Source organism: Plectrocnemia conspersa, unplaced genomic scaffold, assembly GCF_051122295.1.
Source record: "Plectrocnemia conspersa isolate PC_06_02 unplaced genomic scaffold, ASM5112229v1 ptg000013l, whole genome shotgun sequence".
NCBI lineage: Eukaryota > Metazoa > Arthropoda > Insecta > Trichoptera > Polycentropodidae > Plectrocnemia > Plectrocnemia conspersa.
This window is the reverse complement of record NW_028277177.1, coordinates 14,089,185-14,110,748: the sequence shown is the minus strand read 5'-3', so window position 1 is coordinate 14,110,748 and position 21,564 is coordinate 14,089,185. Positions and strand designations below refer to the sequence as shown.

At 30.2% G+C, this 21,564-nt stretch overlaps 1 protein-coding gene across 4 annotated transcripts in view; it reads right to left on the bottom strand.

Moving 5' to 3' along the window:
- lft (Limb expression 1 family member lowfat) overlaps positions 1–21,564 on the bottom strand; it is a 116,723-nt gene that overhangs the window by 9,311 nt on the left and 85,848 nt on the right. For 2 of the 4 annotated variants that reach the window (XM_088201396.1, XM_088201399.1), the window contains one exon: positions 3,010–3,173. In XM_088201396.1, the coding sequence (XP_088057522.1) occupies positions 3,010–3,173 (164 nt within the window). Of the gene's footprint in view, positions 1–3,009; positions 3,174–12,427; positions 12,712–21,564 lie in introns of all 4 variants that reach the window. The other 2 variants (XM_088201398.1, XM_088201397.1) reach the window with 2 other exon arrangements.

Here is a 21,564-nt window from a genome sequence, read left to right as displayed (position 1 = left end):
TTTAACCCAGATATGCCCAATGTCCCATGGGTAGGTCACTAAACTCGTGCTACTGTTTTTTAATTATAAATGAAATTTTAAGAGAACAAAATTTTTTTGGCATATCTGGGTTAATTGATATCAAGGCTTCAAATATACACTGTAAGTTATACGTTCTCTTACCCGTGGATTAAAGTATTTTAATTATTTTTCCATTAATCCGTACGTTGTTAGTTTTTTTACACTATTCTCTGTAAGGCTTAAAAAAGTTATTATTCTTATCGTTGCGCCAATGATAATTTTTTTAATTATTCAATGAATTCTAATGATTTAATAGAGCCGTCGAGCCATTAAACAATCTGCGAATAATTTCTTTCCCCATTTTATATCTTTTTGCTTTTGAAGAATAGCTAAAGACCTCATTCTTTTTTTGACTAGTGAAAGATTTGGAATTTTGCAAATATTTAATTAATGACATCAATGTCTGGTTTTTTCGATTATATAATATATTTTTAATTGTCCGTTGAAATTTCCAACTTAGCTCAGATGTATGTATAATATGTTAAATAAACATATATTTTCTTTTAAAATAAAAAAATAAAATATTCTGAGCGAAATTGTTTTGAGCCACACAGTTCACGCACACAATAACAAACCGGAATCCTTATCCCGAGCGTACTCTACGAATATTTTTAATTTTTTTACAACCGCTGTGTCAAAAAATGTAGATGTTTAAAATAATATGCATACTTTCATGAAAGCTTTTTATAAAGGTCGGAAGTATTAGAATAGCAAAAAATTGTCCATGATTTTTTCAACTATTCTTATCGACTTAAAGTTTGCTTTGGTAATCTTAAAACTACATTAATATTCAGATAAGAAGAAATCACAGATAACAAAAATGTTAGAGGGCTTTACACAAGAGCTTTTTTTACCGAAAATCTCCTAACAAGGATTGCTAATTTTACTTTAGATAATGTGCTTTTTAAAAAGTTATTTTTATAATTATATGTGATAATGTACCTACTTATATGTTCAAATAAATGATACATGTTTTATCGTTCTTTAAGTTCTTTTATATTTTAATTACTATGAATAATATAGTTAACATGCCATATTGGCAAAAAATACAAACAGTTAAAATATTTTACATATATAAAGATATCTACAATAATATATTGTATTATTTTAATCACATAATGTATATTACATATATATTTTTATTTATCAAAAGTTTTCGAGAATTGAGAGATTAAGTCCAAACCAAATTAAATATGCTGGTTACGATTTTCTACAATATTTGCAGAGTTCTACTTATCGATTATAAATAAATTAAAGAATACAATGCTAACTGAAATAAACTAACAATGAAAAACCTTACATATTATATTATAAAATAATAATAAACTTCACGGGTTATTATTTGGGATTATAAATTAATAAAATTATTGTGTGTGTGTGTATTGGTTATTCACCTATTAATACTTAAGCTTTTTACGAAACAAATACAATCTAATAATAAAAATAAAATAAGTATTAACGAGTATATGTAAAAGCAAAATAAACTTCGGCGATAAAATATTTTTACTGCATATGTTCATACGTATTAATAATCCTTTAATTTATAAATTCAGTTAATATGCATAGAAATGGATATAAATAGTCATCGTGAAAACTTGTTTAGTAGGTATAAATATTAAAATGTGTAATAAATAGTACCGTAAATAGTTAAAGCAGTAATCGAGTCTTTAGAAGGTGTTTCCGTGATGTAAGAAGAATAAACATAAAAAAGGTGAAACTAATTATATATGAAAGGTAAAATAATATGAAAATATTTGTGTTTTCAGTGATATTTATTTAATTTGCATACATATATTTACAGAGGTGCACTTTTTAGCTTTGATATGGATATCTATGACGGTATATTAAATGGCAATGCATTTCAATCATTGATACAAGAGGATTTTTAAATTGCCTCATTCTGCAATGGACAAGTCTCTGTGTTTTGTTGTGGAAAAACATTTTTGTTGATTAGAATTGCTATGAATATGAAGCGCTATTCAAAACAGATTGAAATACATAACCTCATTTAAAATGTTAGGATCACTTGTCTATTGAAAAATAATAAATTCAATATAAACATTAAGTTAAAATAAGTAGTTACTTTTACTCTGCAAGACCACCAATGCTTAAAATTTTAACACAAAACACACGGACGTTTATGCGCATACGCTTTGGATTTAAACGGTGTCGTTTTTAACACTGTGCCATAAAGAATTGTAAACGAAACGTGACATTATTTAACTGTGCACAATTCCAGCTTATTGCGAGTTTTATGACCATTTTTGTAATTACGACAAACGCGACCTTTTGCGTAGGATATTTTTAGAACATTATTACATTAATGATCCTCTCCATTTTAATTGACCTATGTATGAATTTTTAGTACGTTGGATTTAAAGTAACAATGTGTCTTATTTGCAAATAATAAAAATGTGGCTGAAACTGGACTAATGAAGAAAAATATACCGTCAAATAAATTTTGCTGAAATATGAATAAGACCATATTAATAAAATTTATTTAGTATAAATTTCATGAATTTATTTTTCAACAAAACATTCTAAATTGCACCTCTACAAACCCAGAAATGATTTAATAATAAATTAAAAATGTGATAAAGCAATAAATATATGTATGAACTAATTTATTATTTGTAAAAAATTTGGAAAATCAAGGCAAAAAAAATATTTTAAAATATTACAGATATTCGTCATCAACAACAAAAACCGTACTATCTAAATCTAAAGCCTTAGTGCTGAACGATTTAACTACACGTATGCATAAACAAATTATTATCACATGTTTGTACAAAAGAACTTAAGTGTATAGGTCAATTGTGCATCGTAAAACTATATACAACGGATGCAATAAACAATTGTAATAAAATCCATTTTTAGCGTCGTAAAACATTGATGATCACATTTTTACACACGTAGGTACTGTATGGTTTAACGATAACGACGACTGACCTGAAAACTTCCGAAACACGACCCCCCAGGTAGCGTGACGTAGCAGATGTAGGGCTGAGCCGTTGCCGGTACAGATTCATATATCACAACTGCTCCGTTTCTAAGATCAGCTCCTTTCGCCTGCTTCATCTGCCAGAACTCCTGGAGGGCCTCCACGACGTTAACTGAAATCAAAATGAATGATTATTCAACTGAAGTGATAATAGTGGATTATTTAAATATGAAATAATTTTGCGTAATTACTAATATTATTACAGGATAAATAAGTACGTTTGTAAGTAGTTACAATAGTAATTTAATGGTTTTAGAATATTTATCACAGTTAGTAAAAAATTCAATACATTTTTTTTCAACCGAAATAAGCTTTTGTCTGACTAATATTACATATTACCCCAGAGTCAAAGTTAGTTGTAATGAAACACTTTTCTCTTTTTTATATCACTATAATTTAATAAGGACGCAAATACTAACATTTTATAGCCAAAACTAATGCACTAGTTAAAAATAAATAAAAATGCGTTATAAAACTATTTTTAAGTTAAATCTTTAATCCATTAGATCAAGAGCTAGTATGAATAAATATTTGTATGATGTTTGCAAAACTAAAAACTATTTATTATAAACATTATAATTCCGATAGCTCATTTATGTTAATATTTCTGAGTTTCATTCAATACCTAATTTAAGATAAGATAATTTTTCATAATGATAAATAATTCAATTTATATATACAACATTTAACTTAAAATGTCTATTAGTCGATCGCATTTTTACATCACACCAAGAACCAAAACTTAATATAAGTATAACGTTACACATGTCGACATTTAATCATAACCCACAAGACTCGGGCTCTGTAGTTACGCATAATGACCTGTAATTTAGTATTTTTGACCCGCAACTATGAAAAAAATCATTACGCTAATTCAGATAATTTTTAATAATCTGTTCCTATTTAAAATTACATTATTTGCGCATTCGACGAGAAAAAATCACGCACGTTCATCACAAAAAATATTTACCATAATTTATATTTTATTATAATTTAACGCGTTACCTCTCTCTGGTACTTAATAAAAAATAGGAGAGAGGAACGTCAGATTTTTTGCGAGTATGATGACATGTCATGATTTCACGTCGTATGTGTCAAAGCAGAGTTGGCATGCGCGTGTATCGACTATGACACGGAATCTTCTGAAGTATGCGATGGTACGAGAGTTGAATACCCGCTCCATATAAACAGTACTGAAGGCATAAAAAACTAGCAGTTGTTCTTTCTATCTTGGAGCTGTGGAACTATTAACCCTTTTGCGACATCAATTGCAAAAAATAGACATGTCAACACATTAACTATTAACCTTTATTGATCGTGAGTTCAATACAAGTGTGGATTTCTTAGTATTTATTTTATTTGAGGGCTGAATTTGGCTATACATATAAATGTAGTTTATCATTATGTTTTTACTACTATTGCATTAATAAAGCAAACGATTTTTAATATTAATAAAAAATATTAAATGTCAACTGTTTAAAAATTCAATATTGCTAATAGTGGAGGCACTCAACCGTTATTCGTAAAGAAGCATACGTATAGCAGTTTGTAATTAAAATTAACGGCACCTCAAGGGTTAATGTAGATGGTTGCAATTATTTATGTTGCAAAATGACGTCATTAACAGAGAAATCGAGGCCGGAAAGCCGTCTGGCTTTTTTTCTTCTGCAAAACTCAGAAGAGGGATTGTGCATCATTCTTCAACATCTTCAGCGTCTTCAATGAGACAGTCGCATTCAGCGAATGACGGTAATTAACGCCCGGTCAATTAACACTTCTTTCGAGACATGATGTGTATAAACATGTAAAATTATTTGTCCGTATTTGAGTCAAGACAGGTTACTTGAGACGATAAACAGCTTCCATGAAAACACCTTTCAACGATTGTCTTCACATTTGTTTTAAGACTTGATTATAGAAAAAAATCTATGATGTATACAACTATAATATAACAAAATGTTATATAAGGTTTAATTATATACATATAATTAATCTGAATGATGGCAATAGATAGCCACTTTGCAGTAATATTTTTATTCATTACTAATGACAGTAACTTCCCATAAAAATATATATCTCATAATTATTTCGCAATATTAGCAATAAAAATATTAAATTGTAATATTCCTCATCCTCGTTTTACGTTTTACCATTAGCAATATATTCATAATTACTAGAACATTCAAATCGGCGCTGATTTCACCTGGAAATGATACAGTAGATGCTGTCGCATTATCTAAATCACTTTATAATGACACCGACACATCAGATGTAACGCAAAAAGATAAAACATTTAATATTATGGCTACTTGAGAGTGATTTCATGAATTATTTTAACATTATATACGAGACGTTGAGATGTTACAAAGTATATACATTATTTTGCCATTATCATACATATATCACACAAAAACAATGTACATATATATACGCGTTAAAATAATTTATATCGTGCACTTTCCACAGACATTTACAAAACTATAAGTTAAATATTAAAATTATTTATATCAAATAAATCAATTAAAATTTATCAAAATATAAATATTTTGTATTAAAAAATGATAGATATATAAATTCTGTATATCGCTCTTAAATTTTCTAAAGAGAGATACGCGTTAAAATAATTTATATCATGCACTTTCCACAGACATTAACAAAACTATAAATTAAATATAAATATTATTTATATCAAATAAATCAATAAAAAATATTAAAATTTATTAAAATATAAATATTATTTATTTAAGAATTAGAGATATATAAATTTTGTATATCGCTTTTAAATCGTTTAAAGAGAGATTATCAAAAAATATTTAAGACATTATTATTAAGTATTGATAGATAAAAAGATATACAATTTTTTTACTTAAATTAAACTGAAAATATAACTGCAAAAAATATTATGAACATAAACTTCTTTGCATTGTGCTCGATATGAATATCGATTTTAATAGACCCCCAAAATAATATATTTTAATTATAAATTGTTTATTATTATTCACAATACATATGAATAACAAACAATATTTTATATAATTATAACTACCTAGATGCATTACATAATTTGTTTATTAAAACCACTGAAAAACTGATCTTTTCCTCAAAATTGTTTAAAATAAATCTCTTACTTATTGGTCGTTAAAAAAAAAATGGGCAGTAATTTTTTTAAGAACTAATTGTTTTAAAACAATCATTTATATTATTATTATATGGTCAGTTAATATTTATAAAAAGTCCTTTTATATTTTATAAACGGATATAAATATTTTTTACCTGCGAGAGAATTTAATATAAAAACAAAACCTTTAATAGTAACTGAGAATTTGTAAAAACTGCTAATCGTTAAATCTAAATAAATACACATTGAAATAATATAAACTAAATATATATTTTAAAGATACATAATTATAAAAGAGGCAATATAAATATAAAATAAGAAAAATAATTAAGATATTTACATGAAAAAGAAAAAGTAATAATATCAAAACAGTCACTAGTTATAGTGAATATGTATTTTACAGTGAATTTGTATTTTAACTAATATATATATATATACATAATTTTACAAACTGCTTCAGTGAAATCATATCTAAAAACATTTTCAGGTACATATGTTTATATATTTTTAATAGCAAAAATATACTTAAATTGACAAACACCAGTAAAATTACATGTTGCTCTAATATGTCTATAAAACTTAATTTGACAGTTGCGATACGTTTATTTGCTGTTCAAACCTAAATGAACTAACCAAACCCAACTTGAAAAATACACATTAGTTTCAATGTGTATTTTTCAGTGAAGCTATAGTTTCGCTACTAAAAATATAATTTCGCTAACTAAACAATTTTTAATTTATAATTCCACTAGTCATCAGTGAAACTGTATTTATTCCCTGCGCTACATTTTGGCCATAACAGGTGATACTACTCTACAACTATTTTTTTATACGAAATTTTTAAGTGGCTTGCGGGATTTAACAAGTATCATTCACAACCACCACTTTTTTAAACGTTTCACACCTGTCAAATGACAGAACAACGCAGCATATAATTTCACTAGCACACGTCAGATAAATTATATTTTCAAAAATAGTAATAAATATTTGCCGATGAAAATGTATTTCGATATGTTTTCACTTAAATGTCAGTGAAAATATATTTTTTTGATTGACCCCCAGTCGACCTTTAATAGGGCTATATCGACCCTATATTTAAATAAACTAATTTTAATTGAACTAAATCTAAGTTAGATAAATAAAATTATCAAAATGGATTGAAGACAAAAAATAGTCTCATTGAGAAAAACAAACTAAGAAAAGATTCAAGAATTTAAATGGCACAAAATTACAATATATAATTTGTTTTCCAAAAAGATAAGATATTTTAAATTATATGTACTATTACACGTTGATTGTATATATTTTTTGTTTATGTTTTAAAGTTCTACATACTTATTTTGAACAACTAATGCTTTCTAATAATTGAGAACATATTTCTGTGAAGTATTTTTTTTATTAATTTTACTTTCACTGTTCTGATACTATGGGACATATATATTATTAATTATTATTTATAATATAATTTATAATATATAAATGTTACTTTGCAGCTGGGGCCGGTTTTTAATAAAAGCGCATTTTTATAAATAAAATTCGAGTCTGCTGCCGTGGCTCGAACCCGTAATTTTAAGGTTACTAGTCTGAGACGTTATGTACTGCGGTATTTCGACTTTCATATACTTTTTAAATTTATACAATACAAATCTTAGATTTATTACAAAATTGCAATAAATCATAAAAATATGCGTCGCAAGTATAACTAAAAATACACCACCATTTAGTGTGTGGCCTTTTTAAAAAAGAAAAGGTATTTGTATAAGCTGATAAGGGGAGATATAAAATATCCAGATAGAACTGTAAGGGCTTACAATTAATTTAAGTGATTTAAAATATACTACATAAAATTTCATCATTATTGTGCAGTTGACAGATATCGAAATTAATTATTCAACATTCAAGTAGTTATTTTCTTATAACATGATACAAATTTCTCATGTCTCTCGCTGATCCATCTCAAACAGCTTCTTGTGCCATAACTCATATCGTATCACATGAAACGCCATTTATACACGTCTCAATTAATTAATCGCTACATTTGGCATTGTCTTCTACACAATAGCCCTAGCTTCGACGAGACGAATCGCGCCCAGTTGTCTGTCGTGATCGAACCGTTTTCGATGATGTCATCGGAATGTCTGCATTTTGCAGATTCGTCAGCGGCTGCCGTTGACTGCGAACGAGTTTTTTTTTTAATATATAATTCTCCTATCCGGCCGCTCTCCACACACCGCCTTCAATTTGCCAACTATTCGAGACTAGGAAGCAGCGCGAAGACTATGAACTGCTCGGATTATTGTAATTACACGGTACAAAGTGTATCCTAATTAGTGCCGGTGTGTGTTTAGTCAGGAGGTTGATGAACCGAACGGCAAAGTGAGGCTTTTAATGCGGCGCATTCTCTACTGTACAATACTTTTTTTAACTACCGAATACTTGCCACAATCATCTAATTTGATATTTTTTAAGACGCATGTACACTTTATAACTAGGTAATGTGCTTTAAGCATTTTGTTAAGAAAATACATTATTTATATTTAGAGCAAATGAAGTTTAATAACAGCAAAGTACTTTGGCGGAAACTTTAGAATTCAACAGATTGAGAAAATCTTGAATTAATAAAGGTTTCGGATTTGGTTCGGATTTCATGTGAAGATGTGAAGGTATTGTTTTATCCTACCTGATTACAGATGTTTATCTGTGATTATATATGCATATCACTGCAATAACTGCCTTTGAAAGAAGTGAGAAAGTAGTCAGTGAAATATAAATAAATAATGTTTTTTTTATTTTGCGTAAGTGAGTAACTCACTGCAGATTTAACAAGCTGATTACTTTGCATTATTCTGCACTAAAAATAAACCTATTCGAAATTGTCTATAAAAATGCATCAGCGACCTTTTATTAATTGTTTTAAAATTAATAGGTTTGAAAAAATCTTAATCACTATATACCTACTTATTTTAATTACTAAGTAACACTAAAAACTAATATTTCAATTATTTTATGCCAATTGCTTGCATTTTTTATTATTTTATTACACTTGTTATACAATTAAACATCATTGCTGCTTGTTTTACTTTCAATACTCATTAAATATGCGCATTATGACACGAACACGCTAAGTGACTCGAATAACAAATTAACCGTGTGAAACGCCACATGAAACATTTTTAATTTCTAAACGTGTACATCTACGTCATACAGAGCGATATATCAAGAAGTTTACATTTAAAAAATAACCCTGAAAAATATTACATGTAAATGAATTTTTATGACATAAATATTTGCGAAACATAGTAAAAATTTATATATAAAAAATAGGCATTATAAGGGTATACCATATTTTTTATACTCACTAGTGGCGGTTCGTCAATATAAATATTGAATGAAACGCGTTCCTGATCTTATTTCCCTAATGAATCGAAATTGATCTATTTAAGAATTACTATTTTTTTTAAATATAAGTACATGGAATTTAAACCATAGTATAACGTTCAAAATACTATTTCTCTTTTATCCCGTACGAATGCGCGAGCGAGTGAACTTGTTGCGATCGGGAGCAGGGCTCGCTAGAAGCTTAACTTTTCGCGAAAAATATGAACGCATAACTTATTTTTATAATTATATCATGTTTTGAAAATTTTGGGGCTATTATTATCGTTCACATTTATATTGATGCTTATTTTAATAAGTTCCATTTAATCTAAATGCTTTAAATGTAAATAATGTTTAAATATTATTAATATTAAATAAAAAGAATTTAATCAGATGCTTTCTATTTCTGTATATGAGTCCCAATGGCCTTGAAATTAAGTTACTTTACCCTTGAAAGCTAAAAATAAATACACTAAATATTTTCATGCTATTTCGATTTCACCTGTGTGATTATTCTATGCGTGTTAATTATAGCTATACATCATTATTTCATTCGCCTTTAGAATAAAAACTTATAACTAGGAGCTTTTTACTTACAACAAAGTCATAACTCACGCGCGGCAATAATATTTTTTTTATTTGCTTGTTATTAAAAAAACATTTTACTGGAATTAAAAAAAAATTTTGCATTGCAACTCTGTTGATCAGTTATTCAGCGTCAATATAGCAACGCGCTGATTCAGCTGATATTTATAAAATATGTTCTCACCAGTAGTGAGCTCATGTCTATGCTTTATTTAATCACGTACGAGGTGTAATAAAAAACAGTGAATAATTTTAACGAAGTAATAAGCTTACATCAAATTTGAATTAATCTTCTTAAAAGTAATCTCCTTGGCTAGCGATGCACTTATCCCAACGTTGATTTCATGATTGAAAGCATTTTTAGAAGACTTCTTTCAGAAGCGCCTTTAGTTGCTTCGTTGTGGCCCTCTCAATGTCGAGAATGGTGGCAAAACGTTTTCCTTTTAGCACGGTTTTAATTTTGGAAGATACGGAAGTCACACGGTGCTAAATTTGAAGAATAAGGTGGATGTGAACTGACAGCAATCTTTTTTCGGCCAAAAATACGCGGATCAGAAGCTAGCAGTGAGCCATTGGCCGATTTTTATGCTCTCTTTATTTGTACATCGTTTCGAAAACGTTGCAATACGCCCTTGTTATATTTGTAGTTTACAGTGGTTCCCCTTGGAACGAACTCTGAACGCACTATGACCTCACTATAAAAAAAAACAATTAGCATGACCATGACGTTCGACTTTGACTGACGTGCCTTCTTAGGGCGAGGAGAGCCAATCGTTTTCTATTGGGAACCCTGCATTATCATCTCAGGGTCATAGTTATACACCCAACTTTCATCTCCAGTTATAATTTTGACCATAAAGTCCGGATATGCATCAAGATTATCCTTAAATTCTGTGCAAACTGACACACGATTTTCCTTCTGTTTGTCAGTCAAAAGTCTGGGAGGATCTCATTTAAAAATTATCTGTAAAAATGCTTTGCATGGACCCGCACGAGATATTCTGTTCTTCAATAAGCTCTCGAATAGTCAATTGCTTGTTTGAACGAACTATTTTTGAACTTTCAATAAGCTCTCGAATAGTCAATTGCTTGTTTGAACGAACTATTTTTGAACTTTTCGGCTGTTTTTGAGGGCAAAAGACGTTTGCTCCCGACCATTGCTCTTCTTCAACCGACTCATACCACTTGTAAACAGTCTTCTTAGTCACCACATTATCGCTATACACTGACTTTAACATTTCACGAGCTTCTTTGGCACTTTTTTGCAACTTAAAACAAAACTTAATGTTAACGCGCTGTTCGTAATCCATGATGCGCGACATACACAGTAAACTAACAAGTGACAACTTATTCAAACTTGACACTGACTATCTCAATGGATCAGGCTATCAAACTTATTAATTCGAATTGATGTAGTAATAGCAGTTGCTGCTATAAAAATTCATTCACCGTATTTTTTTATCACACCTTGTATGCTTGCTAGCCAAATTGCTTTTTTGTGATATTAAGGATTAAAATATATTTATTAGATTAATTTATTCTATAAAAATTATTAAATACAGCATATAAAATATAATATCGAGCCGGATGCTAACATATGGAGAAAAAATAGTAGAGAATTTCCCTGTTTAATATTGCATTGGAAAAAGTAACAAGAGATGCCAGTCAAAAAAGTCAAAACAGCCACTAATGATCTTGCGTATCAGCCAAAAAAATAGGCCTAAGAATTAACGAGCAGAAAATAAAACACATGCCGTTTATGACTCAACGGAGACAGCATCCTGTAAATATAATAATAAATGAGCAATGTTTTGAATGTGTCAACAGGTTTTATACCTAGAAAGTCAGATAACAGTCAAGAACGACATCAGCGAGGATATCAAAAAAATAATATAATCAGAAAAATCAATGTTATTTCGGTCTAATAAATCAGATCAAACTTTCGATGTAACAAAATATGCTAAGACCGGAGAAGAAGGAGAACGTTCTTAGAGGAGGCGAAGACCCATATTAGGTTGTCAGGCCAATAATGATGATATACTATACAAATAGTATCTATTCCTATTTTCCAATGTCTTGTAAAGTATTCCGAGTATTCCGGTTTTAACAGATGCAAAATTTACTCTAGCTCTTAAAGGTATATTTTTATAAACCGACGTATTACAAATATATATTAATATATCATATAAAATTAATTTTATGTAAGTAGTTTTAAACGTGTATTTAAAACAAATAGTATAAAATCTATCAAACACATGCGAATTATATATCATTAGACTATTTACCTCTGAATCCAATATCTTCGTAGAATCCGAACTGTGGTGTGACTGCTGGGGGGCACTCCCACCTCGGATCCGGATACACCATCATCTTTCCCGATTTTATTTGAACCGTTCACCAAAAATCACTCACTATCTAGTATGTGTCTAGTTCGAATCACTTCACATTTTAACCAGTTAATGCAGCGTTAAACACTCGTCACATTGACGCGAACGTATATCGAAGTAAAAAGTAAAAGTGTACACCACGAACAATGAGTGCAACTAAATCCAGCAAAAAAAACATGTAACTATAAAAACGCTGAGGCGTGCAAAACGTATAAATTATACGAATACGAGAGCTTTGTATGAAATAATCAAATGCGTTTCAATAAACAATCATCGTAATCAATATATGTATGCAATGTATTGGTCGGCAAATTTGTTTTCCTGTCGCTAAAAGTTACGACGCCGACAAGACAGAATGATGGTTTTTCTGGCGTGTCGCCGAGAAGACAGTTAACCGCGGTATCGCAGAGAAATAATACTTCTGACTTGCGAAACAGCGTTTCGCAACCTGTCAATGATTTCCTAGTCACGAAAGTCCATGTCATCGCAGGTGATAGTACCTGTCGCGTTTTCATGGCGCTTTAACACGAAATTCATGCATAAAACGCCACATTTACGGCTGTGTATAATTTGAATGTCGCTAAATAGTTTAAACAGTCACGCTTTGGCAGTTGAAAATAAACTTTTTGAAACATTCGCGTGTAATGTTATTTAGTAAGAAAAATAACTGGAAGATAATACTTGACAAAATTTACAATAATTGAAAACATAAATATTCTGGATTTTCCTAAAAATAATTTAGAAATTTACTTAGAGAGTGGTTTTTAATATGTCCATTTGGTGCATAGAATCAATCAAAATATCATTGCTAATTTTCAGTTAATTATAAATTTTCTTTTGCATTTAATTTAAATTGTTGTATTATCTTAATCAAATAATTCATGTTGTTATTTATTTAAAAATAAACGTACTTATGTGTGCGTTTGAAAGGGAGACATTTGAGAACCACTTGTCTGAGGTATCCATCGTCGATTGTCGCGCAATCGGTGCACAAATCGTGTCTAGCGATCGCTGTTTGTTCTACGGCGACAACTGAACAAATCCGTGATCGGAATCTTGTTGCATCGACGTTCGCTTGTAAATACAAAACGCGGTAAAGCCTCTTTACACACATGAGTTCAACTCTTGTGATGTGAGAGAAAAGAGCATTTGATTTATATCACCAAACGGAGCTCGACGAAACTTCTAATAGAACTTTATTGTGATGGCAACAGTGTTTCATTAATTAATTTTTTATAGACTCAAGTATATATTAAATATAATGATAACCAAATAATATTTGAGTATCGAAAAGCAATCGACCAAAAATAAAACTATTTTTAATACAAAGAAGCGGAAACGGTGGTCAACCGAGAGCAAATAACGTAAAAAACTCAGAATCTTCTAAAGAAGCCTTCCGCGCTCTACAGGAGTTGACAACAATAAACGATATTTTTTATTTTTAATACATATAAGATATTCCATATGAGCTGTATTAGCTTATTATTAAAGAATTTTCAATATCAGATAGGTACGACTTGACTCGATTTTAATTAATCACCACGATATTCATCCGTGAGATTAGAAAAATATTAATTAAATATTATATCTGTGTTGATTGATCGGAATTATAATTTTAATAATCACTTATTAGTGATTATTAAAATTTTAATTAAAAAAAAGCACTATAAACCAATGCCACTAGATTTTTCGGCACAACGAAATAACAAGTCAGGTATATATATCACAATACAACATATTCTAGTAAGAAGACAGATGGTTAATAAATTCAATCATGTCTCCAAATCTTTATAATTGCCAGTTGCAGCAAAAATTGGGCGAGCACTAAACCTCCCCTAAGCAAATCGAACGTAAAAATATGAATACGCTTGAGCTTTCGACTTGAACACACAAGAGTTCGTCCGAAATAGAACCAAGTGGAGCTACGTTACGGAAAAGACCGATAAATCAGCCGCTTCACTCTTTACGTAAACCCTGGTTTATCTACGACACATGAAATACAGAATTCAACTTGATTATTTAAGATGACTGGATTCTTTAGAAGCAGACAAATGTATGTAGATTCACATAAAATGATAATTTATAAAAAATAACTTTTCCTTCGTGTTTAAAAGATTAAAATAAAATTATATTAATAAATTATCTGATGTATATCGAAATGGAAAATAATATTGTGATTTTATTTAAACTATGAAGGGTGATGATCTGTAAACCACTGGTGTACAATCCCTGCATTGGGCTTACACAAGCGGTGATTAATGAAGTGGGAGCTTATAGAGGCAGCGGTACTAGCTGCATGTCTAATCGCTAAACGAGAACCGGCAACGCAATCTGCTCAGTTCTGGACTCAGACTGCCGCTTTTACTTTTTATCTCCTGGCAATAACTTATCACTACAATAATACAATTGCGCAAAATGTCCGGAACGAGCATGTAACAAACAGCAAGCAACATGAAAAAGAATACATATTTAATCCGCTTTAGTACCACTAATAAAGATGTTAAAATTGAGATATTATAATACATTTTAGAATTTAATTAAATATCGCGTTTAAACTTGTTAATTAGCTGTTCGCTTAGGAAATTGTATTATTCCTAATCGGAGTCTGAATAGGATCGTGGCCGGTCTTTCTAGGGCCGGGTCAGTTACGGAGAGGTAGTCAATATGAATCACGACTTTCGAGACACAAACACCATGCCCTATATGGTCGTCTTGTTCTTCTCCGAAGAAGAAGAAGAAGCTCGTTGCAATCTTGTAACAGTTAAAAAGACCAATTATTTATTTGCGCATGTTGCAACCCAACCGGAAAGATACTTTCGACGCGAAATCCTATTAGAAATATCTGCGCACAAATAATATATAGGTTTTCCGCTCGCAAATGAATGAAACACGACGAATGAATTTTTGCAATCTGCAACCTCATCAATTTTGCGCATAGAAACATGCTCAAAGGATGTAGTTCACCGTTGAGAATAAAGTCAGAGTCAACTAAAGAAAGAACGTGTATTCGTGTAGTATATGACAAATAACATCAATACAATAATTCATCATGAATTGCTGGAATAAATTCATTTTAATCTTAATAAATATGGTGGCATATTTTATAATTTAACATTTATCCTCGACTACAACCATGCGATCGTTTCTTGAATAAAACCATCTATCCTTTAGATCTGTGTAATGCCTTCTTAATGTGTCATAATAACGATATTAAATAACAATATTCAACATTCAGAGGTTTCGAGAGCAGTTATTGGTAGTTACTGTAAGTTCTAATGCTGTTAACGCCGTCTAGTCGTTATGCTTATGAACCATTGAATAATTCATTTCGGACAGAGTTAAATCGGTGTTTTCAAGATTAAATAATTGTGTGTTGATATTAGAGAACTATTACAATAGAAATTTTGTCGCTATTGTTAGAAATAAATAACACTAAATAAGTGCCAAATAACATTTAAATTTAAAAATGATTTAATATCTATTAATATAGACTAAAAAAATATTGTGAAATTATGATTATGTCGATGAAAATTACCAGATTTTTTTTATAAATAAAAGTTATGAATTACTGCTTTTTGTATTTTTTTATAGAAATAACAGTTCATAAGACTTACCTACAAATACATATACATATGCATACGTACATGGCAATATAAGTTATAACGATACCGCCCAACATAAATTTCACAAGTTGATCACATAATATTATATCATTACGTGTAATAATAATAATAAATAACTTACGTCTAAACAATGTGCGTCGGTAACTTCTACGCCGGCAATATGTGGGTTAACGTATCGCTTTGAGCTTGAAAGCTCCGAAGCCGGTCTTATGAATAAATGGATACGCATTCGTTAGCGGCCGAAAAAGCCCAAGTGCACACACACTGCCTACGTATACATATTTTAGTTGTATCAATCAATACACCTGGTCTTGCTTGCCGAATATATTTAGATTCGGATCGTAAGTATTGGAGAAAAGCCTCGGTGGTCGGTCTTGAAACGAAAAACGAGACCTCAAAGAGTACGAGAACAATGAGCGCGCTCAAGTTTCACGCGACGGTCGTTTAAATTATGTTTGCCTCGGTTAAAATTGAATTATATTCGCGTTCGCAATAATTTATAAATGGTTTAAGGCCAAAGTGTGTGTATCGATTTGAAAGCACGTCTATAAATAAACGCTTAAAAATAACACTGTACTACAAATGAGCTATAAAATTAAATAACTGCAATAAAAAATTAATAGTTTAAACTATAAACTTACAATAAGAAAATGTCGTAATAAATTTAAATTTGTTAAATATTTAATATTTGATTATGAATTTGACAAATTTTAGTATCTTAGCTTGATTATCTAAAACAAATATTAAATAGATAAAAAAAATGAATTCTTTCAATTTTAACTAACAGAATAATTCCACAATAATTTAGGTTCATTATAATATGTTTTATGAAACTTAAGAGAACAAGTGTTGTTCGCTATATAATCCACTGTTACTAACCTTATGTATTTCACCAAAACGATGACAAAATCATGATGGCAATATACTGATTTTGAGAAGGTTCTCAATAAGGTTTGTCATGGGTTATTAGTAAAAAAAATTGTCGGACTTCGGTTCCTCGGATGATTAACTCGGTTGCTCTTGAATTATTTGTGCGATCAAAGACAATTTAAAACCTATAATGGCTGATTGAAGAAAGACTATTTAAACCATTCAAGGGTTTCTCAAAGATTCAACATGGGCTCTCTGCATCTGCTATTTATTAATAAAATAAATACGACAGTTACTAATTTAAGCTTTTTTCTGTATGCAGATGATTTAGAAGCATTCTCTATTGAGATGGGCTTTCGTTAACCGTCTGCCCCTTAGTTTAGAAAAATGCTATACTGTGTCATTTTCTTAACCCTGTTCACGATCAGATTATTCCTACGATAGACTAAAAAACTTTCACTAAATATCCCCGAATAACTAAAATTTGTCTAAAGAATATCAATGTTATAAATTTAAAGTAGAAACAAGTAACTTTTATGATGAAGAAATGATTGTAATGTCACCGATGAAATATATGTTAAATGATCGATAATAGAAACGATTATAAGAAGCGCCTTGAGCTGTCCTAATAAAGCAATTAGTAAAAGTAAGGAAAATTGGCGTGCATTGGATTCTAAAGAAGAAAATTAGGCGTGAGATTTATGATGATGCAATGAAGAAACTTGTCAATTCCAAATATAATGTTTTAAAATATTATTTATACAAATATTCCTTGCGTGCATTAAATTTATTTATATTTTAATTATAAGGTATTATAAAAAATAATTTTATATGTATACTTCTGACCAGAATCGATTCGAACAAGATACAACTTGGGATCAAATATTAGCTAATAAAAACCGTCGAAATGGCAGTTTGCTCTTTGGGCCCGTCAATCGCCCTTTGTCGAATCAAGTCACGTCGTACGTTTTGAGGAGCGAGAGATAAGGCCAGGTATAGGTATTCCAATTGGCGAACGACCAATTGGCAGAGTGGTCGTATTGAGGGTAACGAGATCGCAAATAACTAAGATATATCGGCGGGCAGGCCGAGCCGGGGAAAAAAACGATAAATTATGACTTGGGCTTAATGAAAGAAACGGTTGACAGCTTATAACCGAAATGCAGATTTACGGTCCAATTCGAAGAGCTTATAACTTTGGCTGAAGGCGTACCCGGAGCAGTCCAAACAATCGGCCGTTTTTAATCTCAGCATCGGTAGAAAGTTATCAAATCACCCTTCAACCGATGAAAAATCATACCGGCCGACCGCGATTGTATTGCATAATAAATCTTCAATGCCAATATTGCATACAACATGAACGATTTTTAATGTATCGTATTACGACAATGTCCCTCAGCGGCCGTGCGATGCAAATTAAAATTTATTATATTGACGCTGAAGAAAATTTTTATCGATCTCCACTTGGCGTATCGCATTTTTCATCGTTTATGACACGCGAAAGGTAATATCGGTCGGATATTAAATTTGAGCTGGAACCAAATGCGTTTTGTAATTACAATGCTACGCAATAAAATTATAATTTGCATCTTTGCATCAACCAGAAATGCCAGCATATTCAACCAAAAGGTACAATAAGTAAAATAATAATAAAAAATGTGTTCTATATTATAAGATATAAATAAAATTCAAAGTAAAAGCAAAGAGTAAAAATAAAATCGTTCATTCCAAATAGCAAATCTTATAAATTATATTAGTTATTTTTACAACTTGAGTGCAACTACCTAACTATATTATGCATTGTAGAAACATAATAATACTCCGACAATTCGGACACATGCTATGTAAATTTCATCTCTAAAATAGGAATTTTTAATTCCATTTCCACTGATAGCAATACTAACTACAAAATGTGCTTTTCAAGCGATTTATTTGCAAAAAAACTTTTACTTCATACAACTACAATAAAAATCCATAATTATTACTTAAATATCGGGACTTTAGCAACATTTAGTAACATATTACCTACAATAATAAAAAATAAAAAAGCGATTTAAATGATATTTTTAATATTTTGCCCAAATTAAAAGTTAAAACGATTATTAAAAAAATAAATCAAAAATAAAATCGACGGAAACTAGTCATTATTTATATTAAAAATTAACGCCCAATTCTATATTAACATTGTTTTATTTATATAGAAAAAGAAACCTATTATTAAATATATCGAAAAATGTATTCATATTTGTTCTTTTATCTACAGGATGGACCATAAGTTTTTGCACTTTTGAAATCGCTTCTAAGCTGAAATCGTGTGAATGAGAAGCGCAGGCAATAGCGCGCGGGAATTTTACCCTTGGAAATTTATTCGCAATGGATCGCTTCACGGGGGAACAACGCGCGTTCTTCGTAAACAGTTTTACAAAAACAACGATTCTTGTGTGATTGTTGGGACAATATTCGAGCGGTTCACAAAAATTAAACAACATTTTGTTCTTCGAAAAAGCTCATTTTCATTTGACCGGACATGTTAATAAGCATAATTGCATGTTATGGAGCAGGCAAAAGTCGTGTTTACTTGAATAAGCTAACCTTAATAAACCAACTTAAGGTGAAAATATGACAAGAGATCCCACGCACTTTGCTTCCTAAAGTTTCAAAACCTAGGTGCCAGATTTGAGGAATGCCAGCGTCCGGATGGTAATCATTTAAACAAAAATATTTTTAGAACATGATTTTCTAAATTGTATTCTTTCAGTGAAATAAACATTCATTAGCATATGACCTGTAGTTTTTTTTGCATTAAATTTTCAAAAGTAAAAAAATTGAAAACTAAATTTTCAAAAGTGAAAAAAATTGAAAACATATACTAAATATATTATGTATTAAATAAAAATGAGTTTTAAATAAATTTGTTTAATTAAAAATATTTGTTTGGTTTATAAAACTGAATACGTTATTTTTAATTTTAAGGATAAAGTTCAAGATAACTCAAAAATTTTAAAATAACTTTTCGAAACTGTTGTCACGAACCACAAATGTTATAAAAAAATTAGAACACTTTCTATCGATATCGCAAAAATTGCATATTTATAGATTTTAACACTAAAAAAGGGAACTTTTAAAAAACCCGATTAAAGCTCACACTTTATTGATCATGCTCATTTTATTACACATTTGTACTAAATTTTTTTTAATTGAGAATCTATTTTGTATTTGTAAATAATACAAGATAATATTTATATTCACTGTTAAAAATATATTTATTGCGTATAACATATTGTATGTATATTTACTGGATTTTATTATTATGTTCCCATTGTAATAATACTATGTATCATTTTTAGACCATTGTGATGCTTCGGGGTAGCTTGTTAGGTCACGGTAGTCTTAAGTTTAATTTAAATTAATAACATATGTAGCAGTGCCATTACTTAATTGGAGCTAGACAATTTAAGTTTAAGTCTTACAATATAATTAATTTATGCAATAAAATACGATGCTCAACAAAGATTGCATAGGTCAAACATAATCTGCTCTTGAACTATGGTTTATCAACCCGCGAAAATTGATAGCGCATCATCGCAAAAATAAATATAACTTCGATCGTTTTTTCCAAGGAATTTCTCGGAAGCAATTAGCCGAGAGCGAGAATGAATAATATAATAATAAACGAAACGCATAAAAGTCGAGTTTCGTAAGAGCCGTTGCGCCACGCCACAATATTAACAGTTCCCGCACTTTGTCGTACTGGCTGCTCGGCTGCAGCTATCTTTTAGTTTATTGATCACACGACTCGCATGATTTAAGAGGTCACAGGGTCCATAAATTTGATGTCATACTTTGGTGTTTCAAATAGAGACCGGATGCGTCCCAGGCCCGCCGAGTTGGCCGCACAAAACCGGTTGTTTGCCAAAATAACTAGATTATTAGTTGGCTATATAACAGGCCCTGGACACTGCTCGTGTGTGTATGTATTTGTATGTGTTTGTGTTCACATGTGCAAGAGAGCTTTTGCACATCAGCGTATGGGTGGCGACACATACGTCTTACAACGGTGCAATATTCATACACTGGTAAATATTAAATTTTATTTCGATAATAACTGTTGCTTCATAGAATGCAATCTAACTTTTATCAATAATATAATGCAAATATATAACTTAAAAAAATATATAATTTTCACGGCATTACAAATTCTTAATAATCATTTTCCTCATTTACTGAAGATTGTGAGTTGACCATTGTATGCGTGTTCAAAGAATACGGATAAGTGCACTGGTTTTTAGTTAAACCAGATTTGTTGATACTAAATATTAGAAGGAAATATTTTTGTCATAAACAATTTTATTTTGAAAGATCTCGTGTACATTTTTTTACAAAAAATTGAATAGGCAGTTTAATCAACGCAACTTATCTGTTTAAATTTCGAATATCTTGTTTAACAGCAAGAAAATGTATCCACTGCCCCTTATATGTACACTGTTTATTGCCGGCATATTACGCCAATCTTCAGTATACATCTTAATAGAATATATAACG